Genomic DNA, 12,315 nt, shown 5'->3' on the forward strand with positions numbered 1-12,315 from the left:
ATCCTGTGGCTACTGCCTCAGTTTCCCCAGGACCTCCTAACTGTCCCAATCCAGCTGGTGGACGCCTGTGATCTCAAGTAAAGGGGATGCAACAGCATCAATAAAAACCAAGCAGCATATCGTGCAGAAATCACTAAATTTTGTCTTTCAGATACACTATCTCAGGAGTTCTCAAAGAGTTGTCCTCTTGGGGTTGCCAGGACTCTTCCAGGGGGCCTGCAAGGTCAAAGCTATTTTCATAACAATAAGATATTTTCATTTCTAATACAATGAGTACCAGTAGATTAACCCACATAAAATAAAAGCTCAGTAATTTTTAAGAACCTAAAGGGATCCTGAGACCAAAAACATGAGAATTGCCACGCTTCCGATGATTCCTCTTGCCTGTATCTCTGCCTCCCAAATTATTTTCCTTAAGCCGATTTTTTGATGGATCTTCAATCCCTCGGCCCCTGGCCCTGGTGCATTCACCAAAGAGATCGCTGACACTTAACCCAGTCTTGCCCATGTCCTCAGGGTCTAGAAGCTGCTGACAATGACCCCAGCGTCCCACCCTACGACACAGCACTTATCTATGACTACGAGGGAGAAGGCTCCTTGGCAGGAACGCTCAGCTCCATCCTCTCAAGCCTGGGAGATGAGGACCAGAACTATGACTACCTCAGAGACTGGGGGCCCAGATTCACTCGACTGGCAGACATGTACGGGCAGCACTGAGGGCCAGGGAGGCCTTGGGGGTGGACCAGGGGAAAGCAAGCTGGACTCTGCCTTTTCCAAGGGGAAGGGGAAGGATGCAGCTGTGAGGTTCAATAAGACATTCCTGTGGCTGGCGGGTCCTCTCCACCATCCATCCTGGGGGGCTCACTGAGAATCAGGGGAGCCTTCTCCTTCACCCTGCACCCTCCCTGCTTAGACCTAGGTAGGATGCCCTACATAGGGCCCAGAGCAGGGAGGAAAAGCAAGCTATAGGTCACCCCTCGGCCTCCTCAGACAATGCCAAAGGGCCAGCTCTCTAGGGCAAACCCCTTTGCCTCCCACAGCCTCAACCCGAGGTTTCAAAGAAGACCCTCAGGGGGTCAGGGAGGGGCCAGGGGTCCAGTCAGCTCCTTTAAGAGAAAGTCATAGTCCATTCCAAGCTCCAACCATATTCAAGCATTGGATTGGACTTGCCTTATTCTTACAAAATCAGGGGTGCTGTATGGTACCTATGTGTTCCTGAGGAAGCAAAAGCTCCATGGTGCTATTGGGTTAAACCTTCTAGGAGCAATAGGAGAAGTATCCAAAAGCCAAGAAAAACTATGAAAATCCCAGGACTAAGCTATATCCCCTGGATGGGGGAATGCCAAGCCGAACTGAGTCAGGCCAGGCCTTCGAGAGGGATCCCGCCCAGCTGCCCAGATACCAGGAGGTTCTGTCACACCCTCCTTATACCAGCTCCTTCCTAGTTCCCAGGTGTGGCTCAGACCTTTCTGTGAAATTCCCCCAACAACTCCCACCCACCCACCCAGTGTTTGCCCAGCTCTGTTGCAATGTGTTTTTATAAGTGGAATTAGCTGCATGATGCAGTTTGAATTAAAAAAACACCTTAGAGACATTTTCTATATAAGATCCTGGATCTTTTGGAACAAGATTGTCTTTCTGGGCACCCCCTGCCACACCATGGGAACAAGAGGAGGAAGGGGCGGAATCCTGGAAGGCTCAGAGAAAAATCCTCAAAGAGGGTGCAGAGAGTCCCTCCCCCATGGAAACCAAGGGCAGATGGAGTGGTTGTCACAGTGCTTTTAAAGAAGGAGGGGAGAGAGAAGCCAGGGCCGCCTCAAACCCAGTCAGACGGCTGGACATTCTGCCCCAGAAAGAAAACTATTACTTGAGGCTAAGGGCTTCAGAAGCAATTCGCAGGCTGATGGGAGCACAGCCAGAGTAGCGTGTCTGCCTCTTATGTAGAGAAGGCTTCATTGGTCCAGAATTTGAGTTCCAGGCAAGTTGGGAATCTCTGCCTCATCCTAGGGAGCTCAGCAATTTCCAGGGGACTGCCCGGCAGAGTCCTTCCCTTCCTCCCCATTCAGAAAACAGGTGAACTGGTGATTCGGAGAAGAGTCAGTCATCACTCTCATAGCCATAACGGTGACAGGAACAAAGCACCAGTCTGTCGTCCAAGCCCTCTCTTCCCAGGGCTACAGTAATGGCATCGATAAAGGCAGTTTCTGTGGGTGGTCTCCTGTAGTTCAGGCATATCTTGGCTCCTATGCGACCTGGAACTCTAGGTGAGCCCTGGTAGGTAGAGGCCCCTGGCCACTGGTCCTTTGGGAGGAGACCACTGGGCAAGAATACTGCTGCCATCCATGGTAGGTCTGCTTATAAGAGGGCAGGAGTAGGGGCACATGGTGATCCTGGGGGTGGTGCCAGCAGGACAGGAGCAGTGGGTAGGACTGGCAGCCCTCAGCATCCTCCAAGGATTCAGGGAGGTTCTGGCCCTCACTCTCAGGTAGTAACAGAATGCAGAGCATGGAAAGCACAGCAAAGGAGGCAAACACCACGTGGTGGAGGAAGAAGCCCCGGTTGTTGGAGATGCTCATGATGGGTGTGGCTGCCTGGCCCAGGAAACCAGCTGCCAGGATGAGGCCCAGCCCAGATCCTCTGAGGGATGTGGGGCAGGGGCCGAGGTCAGAAATACAGAGAAGTTAGTGGAGAAGCCTGAAAGTCATGCTCGGTCGCATCCCCCACACCCCCTGACAAAAACACTGAACACAAGGCTGGGATGAGGGGTAGTCTCGGAACCAAATTTGTCTTTCCTGCCTTCACCTAGAAATGTGAAGGCCTGGGGGAAAAACCTGAAAAACTTTGGGAAAGTAATTTATGTTTCTCCCTTTCTCCTTCTCCCCAGTCTCCTTACCCTCCTCTACTCCTGCCCTGGCAGTTCCAGGCCCAGATGTCAAGAGTATTCAGGATACACCAGACCCATCCCTACCCCTCAGCACCCCCAGGGAAACTCATTCACAAGTTCAGAGTCTTAGCATCTTCCCATCCCAGGGGTTTTAGAACAAGACTCCCAGGGAGAGAGCCAAGCTAGGATGTCAGGTGGCAGCAGCAGAATACTGGGCAGATGTTTTGGGGGTGGCATGGCCAGGCAGGAAGGAGGAATGGCTCTGTTCAGAAGTATGGGACTTGCTGTGGGCAGCACCCTGTTCCCAGCTGTCCTCCACCCCAGGTTAGGGGCAGGGCTTACCTGATTATGGTGGGAAGGATCTCACTGGCAAAGAAGATACTCAGCACAGACATAGCCTGGGAGGCCAGGAGCCCCAGTGTGGAGAGAAACACCACTGTCCAGATTGGCAGGTCTGGGAGGAAATGAGAGAAGCACTCAGCATCCCTCTTCTCTTGACCTCTCCTAGGCCTGGCTGACCATCTGCATCTGCTAGATACTGAAACCCCAGGGAAGGAGGTCCCTTCCCCAGCCCCTGCCCCTTCCCTAGCATGACTGGCACAATCTGATCCCTGCTTAGGGATAACAGGTTCGACTCAGCCTAAGTGCCATCTCCTCTAGGAAGCCTTCCCCAATTATGCCAGCTAGCGCTGACCTCTCCCCTGTATGAATCTGGGGACCACTCAGAGTCAGTGTCAAAGGAGCACAGATTTGGGGCTGAAAGGGACATAAGAGGGGATCATTTTATGATAAGAAAGCCTAGAGAAATTAAAGTGATTTGTCTAATAACAATACTAATTACAATGAATAACAGCTGGCATTTGTACTGTGCTGTGAGGTGTACACAGGGTCTTACATACACCATCTCATTTGATTCTCATGGTAACTTCAGAAGAGAGGTGCAATTATTATCTCCATTTTACAGATGCAGAAACTGAAGCAGAGAGACTTGCCCAGGACCAAAGAGCTAGTACATGTCAGAGGCTGGATTCGGACTCAGGTCTTCCTGACTCCTGGTTCAGCACTACCCACGGCACCCCCACTTCAAGGTTACACAGAGAACAGTGACAGATCTGGAATGTGAACCCCCCTACTCTGATCCTCAATCCAGCACACTCTGTAGGACATCACGTTGTTCTGTGCTTTCATCTGTGTTCTCTGAATTCCTCAGCTATACCAAAAACCCCATAGGGAAAGGAGCCAGTGGAAAGAATGCTGAACACAGCCCAGGCTGGCTGTGTAACCTTAGACAAATTCCCCTCTCTGGGGTCAAATTCTACATCTATAAAAGAGGGGTGGGGGGATAGATTTCTTCCAGCCTGGGGATTCCATTACCTGCTCCCCACCCCTTCCTCCCCACCCTAGATCCTGCTTGTGCTCCCAAGGCCCTGCTTTTCTCTTACACTGGCCAAAGGAGAGAAGGAGCAGGGAAGTCAAGCTGGTGAGGACGGTCCACAAGAGCAGACCAGCCCGGCGGCCACAGCACTGGGCCATCAGAATCAGGAGCAGGCTGGCAGCTGCTTCCAGCCCAGCCAGCAAAAAACAGGGCAGGTAGAAGTGGGGCAGATAGGGGGCCAGGTTCTGTGTGAAGCTGTACTGAATGCCATTTCCGAGCAACCTGTGAAGGGAAGGAGGCAGGGTGAGTCTGGGATGGGGCAAAATGACCCCGGGCCTAGGAGGATGCTGAGACTGCTGCCTAAGGGGAGTGAGGGAAGGGACTCAGAAGTCATCCTGGTCCTGTGGTTCTTAACCTGGGCTCATGGAGGGATTCAGGGGGTCCGTGAACCTGGATAGGAAAAACAGGGCATGTTTATTTTCACGAATCTTTGGCTTCCCTGAGTATTTTATTTTGTGCATCTGAGAAAGGATGTCCATGCTCCACCAGACTGGCACATGGACTTGGCTCTCTGTCACCATGATCTGACCTCTCTCAAAGCCCTTCCTGAGGTCCCACTCCCAGTCTCCTTCATGACTCCAGCTCTCACTGACCTCTCCCTTGTCTGAATTCAGAGATCACTTAGAGTCGGTGTTCCTAGGACACACAGCCCCATAGGTAAATAGATGACATTTCCAAGGGATAGTCCCCGTGGAGGGGGTTCACTACCTCCCAAGGCCATCCCATCCCACTTCAGGACCAACCTAATTGTAAGAAAGTTTTTTCTTTACGATGAGCTTACATTGGTGTCTCTGCATCTTTTCCTCGGAAGGGTCAAGGAAGGGTCCCAGCAGGGTAGAAGTGATCAAGAAGGGTAGAGATAACTCCCAATTACATAATAATTTACAATTCATTAAGTGCTACCTTCAGGAGATTATCTTGAGTAAACCAAGGTGGACAAAATTAAGTGACTTGCCCAGGATCATACATCTGGTAAGTGTCTGAGGCCCTTTTGAAGAGAAGGTCAGAGGATTATCAACACCATTTTATAGAAGAGTTAGCTGAGGCCTAGGGGGTGGTGGCTCTTCTGACTGGTCACACCTGCCTCTGTGCCACACATCTCAATGTCCTCCTGCCCACAGCCCAGCCACTCACACCATGGGCCTTGGCCCCTTCTGCCTCCCCAACTCCCTGCTTTGGCATGGAAGCTCCTTACGTGGTGAAGGCCAGAATGAGGATGTTACTCCAGATGAGTTGAGTGTGGAAGATCTCAAAGATGAAGTGGTACCGGGGCAAGACATTCCTCTCAGACAGCTCATCTAACTCTATGGGTATAAGGAAAAGAAAGAGTTAACTGAGTCTGGCCCAGCTCAGGGGAAGACAATGGAAAGGCTGAGAGAGCACAACCCCAGCCTCCACACCTGATCCCACCAAGGAGGGGTCATAGTGGACCCCTGAGGAACAGATACCCTCGTGTCTCAATGAAACACCCAGGTAGTCCTCTGGGGGAACTCAGTACATATTCTCTCCCCGTCACCCTAACATCTGCCTTCAGGACAAGAGCGTGAGGATATATATATATATCCCTAGCACATGTACACATAAACACATACAACCAGTCTATCATGGCTTCTCATGACTGATAGGTTTCTGCCCTAATTCTGCTTGGCATTCAATGCCCCCAAATCAATAGAACTTTCCCATAAATACTCATTGCCTTTGTCTGCCTGACTTCTCTCAAAATACCCCCATGAACATTCCTGCTTCCACAGCCAGAGCCAGCCTTTAAATCCCCAGGTCCTGGCAGCTTCACCAACATAGTAGGTGTTTAGTAAATGTTGGGAAGTTGAACACCTAAATCATCTTCCTACACCTTTACCTGCCCAAAATGTCCTTCAAGTCCTATCTCCAGGAGTATCACCATATTGTAATCTAAAGTCTATATCACTTAAAGCTTTAACAATAATAAAGGCAACTAGAAAGTACAATGGATGGAATGCTAGGCCCGGGGTTAGAAAGAGCTGAGTTCAAATCCAGCCTCAGACATTTACGAGATGTGTGACCCTGGGCAAGTCATTTGATTTTGTCTGCCATAAAATGGGGGTTCTAATAGCACTGAGTTCCCAGGGTGGTTATGAGGAGCAAATGAGATACTTGTAAGAGCTTTGCAAAGCTAAAAGCATTCTCTAAATGCTAGTCATTATTAATAGCTAACATTTTTATTTTGGGGGTAACTAGGTGGCACAGTGGATAGAGTACTGGAATCAGGAAGACCTGAGTTCAAATCTTACTTCCTAGCTGTGTGACCCTGGGCAAATCACTTCACCCTATTTACCTCAGTTTCCTCATCTGTAAAATGAGTTGGAGAAGGAAATGACAGACCACTCCAGTACCTTTGACAAGAAAACCCCAAATGGGGTCACAAAGAGTCTGAAATGATTGGCCAAAAACAAGATCTTTATTCTGTCTCAAGGTCTTTATAACATTCGACATAAATGATCTCATGGGGGTAGTATGAGGTACATAGTGCAAGCATTAACATCTCCAGAGAAGCTAAGAGACGCTAACCTGCCCAGGATTTTATGACTGGTAAAGGACAAAGGAAAACACCAAGCTTGGTTCTCCTAAGGTTGTGGCTAGCTCAGAGCTTAAAAAGCTCCAAGTTTTCTTGGGGGTTTTTGTGTCTATATCTAAATCCTTTGCAGATACCAGACTCTGCCCTCCTCCCTCCCCACACACACAGGGAGTCTTCTCTTGTAACAACAAAAAAAAAATCAGCAAAGTCAAAACCACCTAACACCGGAACCTTTCCTGGTGGTGTATACACCATTCTATCCCCCTGTCTCCTACCTCTCCAAGAAAGAAAAGAGACAGGGCAATGACCGGTTTTTTAGTTGCCCAATGGCCTTCATTTTGGGGGCTTTTATCTTGCACACTAGTCCTTGTAGACTCTAGAAGCTCTTTCTTCATATGGTTATTCTTGACTAACTCTAGGCAGAACGGTGCAAGGATAGATTGGCTGGAAGGGGGAAGAGCTGGGTTCGAGGCCTAGCTTTGCCATCTGCTGGACCACCTCATGTCTCAACAACCAAATGGGATTCCTGATTCTTGGTCTGCATTCCTTCCCTGGCTTCCACGAAAATCATAGAAGATAATGTGTGTGTATCAGCTAATAATAACATGCAGCTTTGTAACAGCCCTGCAGAGTAAGCGTTACAGGTACTATCATCCCCATTTGTAAAACAGGGACACTGGAGCCAGAAGAGAATAGCAGCTTTCTCTGCCCCCTGCCTCCCAACAAAGCATCCGAGTCTTCTGGATCCTGGAGTCTGACTCTGTGTTTACTCCTTAGAGGACCGGACTATTCATCTCTGGCCATTCCTAGTACTTAGGAATTATCTGAAGTAAGAGCCGCCCCCACAGACCCTGCACTTGCTTAACCTGGGTCCTTTCCTCCTGATCCTCTTGCCTGAATGCCTAGAGAGGCTCTTCTCCCTGGAACTCATCCATTCATCCACTCACCCATCTACCCATCCAACCACCCATCCACCCACCTACCCTCCCATCCACCCATCTACCCTCCCATCCACCCATCTACCCTCCCATCCACCCATCTACCCACCCAAAAAATACTAATGCCAATGATGGGATGATTATGGTGAAGCTAAGACAACACAACACATGCTAAATTCCTTTGCAAAGCAATATACAAATGTTGGGTATTACTAATTACTGTTATTAAGGGCCAGGTTCTATACTAGGTGTTGGGGATAGAAACAGAATAAAAATAACCTTCACGCATTATCTTGGAATATAGGGGGAGGGGTGGATAGGGAATAAAGTACATATACACATATGTGTGTATGTATGTGTACATAGGCATGTATATGTGTGTATAGTATATGCATATTTGTATATATTTGTGTGTGTATATAGCATATGCATTGTATACATGAATATATATGTGTGTGTATATAGTATATGCATTGTATAGTATGTGTATTATGAATATATACATGGATGTGCATATGATGTGCAAAGTGATAGAGAAGAATCAAAGGAGACATTGTATAGGTAATAACTGAAATGAGTTTAGAAAGAAACTAGAAATTCTCAGACGTGAGGAGGAAGTGCTTTCCTGGTATGGGGACCAACCAATGCAAAGGCATGGAGATGAGAGATGACAGAGGGAACAACTTAGGGAGAAAGGTCTCACCTGCAGCCAGAGTTGTACCCTCAGAGATGGAGTCCTCAGGTTTGAGGTTGGCCCTTGCCAAGCGCCACAGGATCTCCTTGGCTCTGCCCAGCTGCTGAGTGGCCACCAGCCATCGGGGGGACTCTGGGAACAGGGAAGGAAATCTGCAAGTACATAACACAAAGGACAGGGTTTTGTTCAAACTCCTTCCAGCCTCTGGGCTCCCGGAGCTCTGTCCACCTCACCCCATTAGGCTGAGCTCCAGAAAGACAGAGAATGAAACAATCGCTACTCACAAGGAACTCTTTTGAATGAGGGGGAGAATAAGGATGTATACAGATATATGCAGAATAAAGAAGAATAAAAAATAAGTACAAGGAAGTGAAATAGACAGTAGTTAGGGAATTGGGGGCTCAGGAAAAGCTGATCTGGGTGAGAGGTGAGGAAGACCTGAAGCAAGGAGAGGAGAGAAGTGATTACATGTGACATGCTGTGGAGGTAGAAATAGTCAGATTTAGCAACTGCTTGGCTATGTGAGGTGAGGGAGAGTGAATGCTGAGAATATGGAAGTCATGCATCTGAGAGGCAGCAAAGATGGCGGTGCCTTTGACAGAGATGAGTTAGTCTGGAAGAGAGCTGGGTTTGGGGGGAGGAGAATGAGTTCTGTTTGGGACATTTTGCACTGGAGATGTCTCCAGGACATCCCCTTTGGCAACTGATGATGTGGGACTGGATCTATCAGTGACCGTCGAAATGGTCATTAAACTTCTGAGAACTGATGAGAAACAGAGGTAGAGATGAAACAAGACAAGAGGAGAAAAGAAGAGAAAAGGAAATCTGGTACAGGGCCTTGGGAAACATCCACATGAAGAGGACCTAATGTGGATGATGAGCCAGTAAAGGAGAATGGGAAGGAGTTGACAGACATGCAGTAGGAAAACCAGGAGAGAATAATGTCATTAAAACCCACAAAAGTAAGAGCATCTGGAAAGAGAGATGAGCAGTGTCAGATGCAGCACATAGGTTGAGAAAGCACGAAGCCTGGAAAAACCCATCAAGTTTGGCAACCAAGAGATCACTGGTAACTTTAGAGTGGGCATATTCAATCAAATGATAAAATCAGGAATCAGATTACAAAGGACGCCTTCTTAGACTGTGAGAGGAGAGAAAATGGGAACAGCTTTCTTCTAGGAGTTTGGCAGAAGAGAAGAGACATATAGGACAATATCTTGAAGAGATGGTAGAGTTTTTTTTCTTTTGGTAGAAAGCTTTTTAAGGATGAGATTTGGAAATGTAGGGACGGACCCCACAGATAGGGAGAGCTTGGAAATAAGACACAAAGGGGGTGCAGTCTGCTAGAGAAAGAATGGACACAGGCAGAAGGGCTGACCTTGGCAATGCAAAGGGCCACCTCACTAACAGGCACTGGGGAGAAGGAGAAAAGTGTGGGAGATGACATCAGAGGGTTTTGAGATAAAGAGAAAGGGAGAAGAGAAAGATGTGATTAAATGCCCTTCCATTTTCTTAGTCAAGTAAATGAGAGAGAGAAGAAAGAGATGTGGGAGGTTTGAGAAGAGAAGGAACGATCTGGAGAAACTCGTGAAGAGAGAGATGGTCAGCAATGAATTAGAGTCGAAAGAAGACTGTCTTGCCCAGATGAGGTCCCAGTTGAAGTTGGCTGTTATGAGTACATGTACAGCCAGAGTATGGCTCTGGGACTTCATTCACGATGCTCCTTTGAGCAGCATCACACAGAGGGACAAAGAGTGGGCGTAAGCGTGCTGAGGTGTGGGAAGGCACCGAATGACGGGAGGTCACAGTCAGACAGACCTGTATGCCAACAGTGTTTAATGAGAGAAATAGAACCCTCCTGAGTGATGGGGAGAGCCAGCACCCTTGGACTAATTCAAAGAGCCAGCATTTCCATAGCACTCGAAGGTTTGCTTTGCAAACACTTTCCAGATGTTTTCTCCTTTGATCCTCACAACAATCTTGGGACTGGGGCGCTGTCATTATCCTCATTTTACAGATTAGAGATAGAAGTTAATTGATTTAGTGACAATAAGAACCGTGAGCTTTTATATCATGCTTTTTAGCTTGCAAAGCACTTCATAAATGTCTCCTTTCATCCTCCTCACAATAACAATTCTGGGAGGCACTAATATTATCCCCATTTTTACAGAGGGGGAAACTGAGGCAGACAGATTGAGTGACTTGCCCAGGGTCACACAGCTAGAAAGTGTCTGAGGTAGGGGTTGAATTTACATCTTCCCGATTCCAAGTCCAAAATGATCCACTTTTCCCACGCAATTGCCCATCAAAAGGTCATATCCTTCTGGGGGAATCGGGGAAGTCTTCATGGGAAAGGTGGCACCAGATGGGCCACAAAGGATGGAGAGTAGTGGGAAGAACACCAGACTGGAAGGAGGGAGCTATGGATTAGCCCTTCTGACACTTAGCTTCCTCATCTGTGAAATGGGCACACTGCTACTCATACCACTTTCCTCACAGGGCTGTTGGGAGGAAAGTGCCTTATAAACCTTAAAACACCATAGAAATGAGAATTATGATGATTATAAATGAGGAAATGAGGGAAAACCCAAAGAGAGAAATTAGCAACCCTGGGACTGAGCCAAGGGCACTAGACTCCTAGTTCAGCAGCCTCTCCTGGCTCTAGCCCAGAAGCCTGAAGACCTAGCTCTCTGCCCCTTTCCACAGAGCCCAGGTGCCCCAGCAGCCCTGAAGGAACTCACCCCCAAAAAAAGAGCACCAGGCCCAGGATGAGGGTCACCAGCCCCTGGAGGAATCTCCAGTCTTGACATATGGCAGCCAGCCCAGGAAGCAGCATCATCCCAGCAACAAAGAAGATGCCAGCCACCATGGAGAAGGGGAGGCGATGGTCAGGGTCACAAAGCTCCAGCCCTGCCAGAATGAGTGAATGGGTGGATGAGGAGAAAACACCAAGGAGGGCACCCAGGGGTCAGGGACAGGTTGGTCTCGGGGAATCCACTTTGGCATTTCCCTTTCCCTCCTGAGCTTCCCAAATCAAGTAGCAACTTCTCCAACTTGGGTCCCACTTAGCCCCCAACATTCTCATCTTCCGGGACAAAAGGGGGCCCTTAAATGGATGTGCTGAGATCTCCATTCCCGGAGGGGTCTTGCAACATCATTGCCAGGAACACTCACTCCTTCTGTGAGTAAACACTCGAGCTCACTGGGCAAACAGGAGAGGCGCTCCCATCCTCTGCTCACCCCTTGAGAGCCCCAATCTCCCCCCAGGCCCCACATTATACATAAGCTTTTCCCCTCTGCCTTCTGGCATTTTTCCAGTCACTGGCCCTCCCTTCTCCCATTCTCACTGCGGCATTCCCTCCAGCAGGGCCCTCGAACCAATCCTACCCCCCCACCCACCCAGTCACCTTCCTTTTCTGAGATCTCCCTCAATTTTACCTACCAAAAATAAGGTCCTAACATGTCCTCAAAGTAGGATGGGCTAAAGTTCCATAAAGGAAAAGAGGGAACATGGGTCCAGGCACCCCTGATTCCCTGATCTTAGCCCAAGGATTAAGTACTTGGGGCTGGGGGGGATGCCTGAAGGTTCTAGGTCACCTATATGTCTTTCTAGAGTACATAGGTTTACAAAGCGCTTTCCTTACAGTGAAGCTGGGAGGTATACCCCCTCCCCTCTTCCCCAGTAGAACACAAAAGCCTTGAAGGCAGGGACCACTTCTTTGTTGGCTCTGTATCCTCAGAGCCCAGAACAGCAGGTGCTTAGGAACAGACAGAGTGTAGTAGGATAGGAGTCGAGAGACTCAGGTTTAA

General features: G+C 48.6%; 2 protein-coding genes across 3 annotated transcripts in view; one reads left to right on the forward strand and one right to left on the reverse strand.

The window, feature by feature from the left end:
• CDH15 (cadherin 15) overlaps positions 1-2,035 on the forward strand; it is a 31,115-nt gene extending 29,080 nt beyond the window's left edge. The window contains exon 14 of one of the 2 annotated variants that reach the window (XM_072636542.1): positions 1-2,035. In XM_072636542.1, coding sequence (XP_072492643.1) covers positions 1-81 — 81 coding nt within the window. In that variant the 3' untranslated portion in view covers positions 82-2,035. The other variant, XM_072636534.1, reaches the window with a different exon arrangement.
• The window catches only part of SLC22A31 (solute carrier family 22 member 31), a 13,038-nt gene continuing 2,317 nt past the window's right edge, over positions 1,595-12,315 (reverse strand). The window contains exons 4-9 of the mRNA XM_072636552.1: positions 11,247-11,415; positions 8,515-8,657; positions 5,515-5,623; positions 4,327-4,541; positions 3,227-3,338; positions 1,595-2,637 (exon numbers count right to left, since the gene is read on the reverse strand). Of these exons, the coding sequence (XP_072492653.1) occupies positions 2,244-2,637; positions 3,227-3,338; positions 4,327-4,541; positions 5,515-5,623; positions 8,515-8,657; positions 11,247-11,415 (1,142 nt within the window). The 3' untranslated portion in view covers positions 1,595-2,243. The remainder of the gene's footprint in view (positions 2,638-3,226; positions 3,339-4,326; positions 4,542-5,514; positions 5,624-8,514; positions 8,658-11,246; positions 11,416-12,315) is intronic.

Source organism: Notamacropus eugenii, chromosome 1 (genome assembly GCF_028372415.1).
Source record: "Notamacropus eugenii isolate mMacEug1 chromosome 1, mMacEug1.pri_v2, whole genome shotgun sequence".
Lineage (NCBI taxonomy): Eukaryota > Metazoa > Chordata > Mammalia > Diprotodontia > Macropodidae > Notamacropus > Notamacropus eugenii.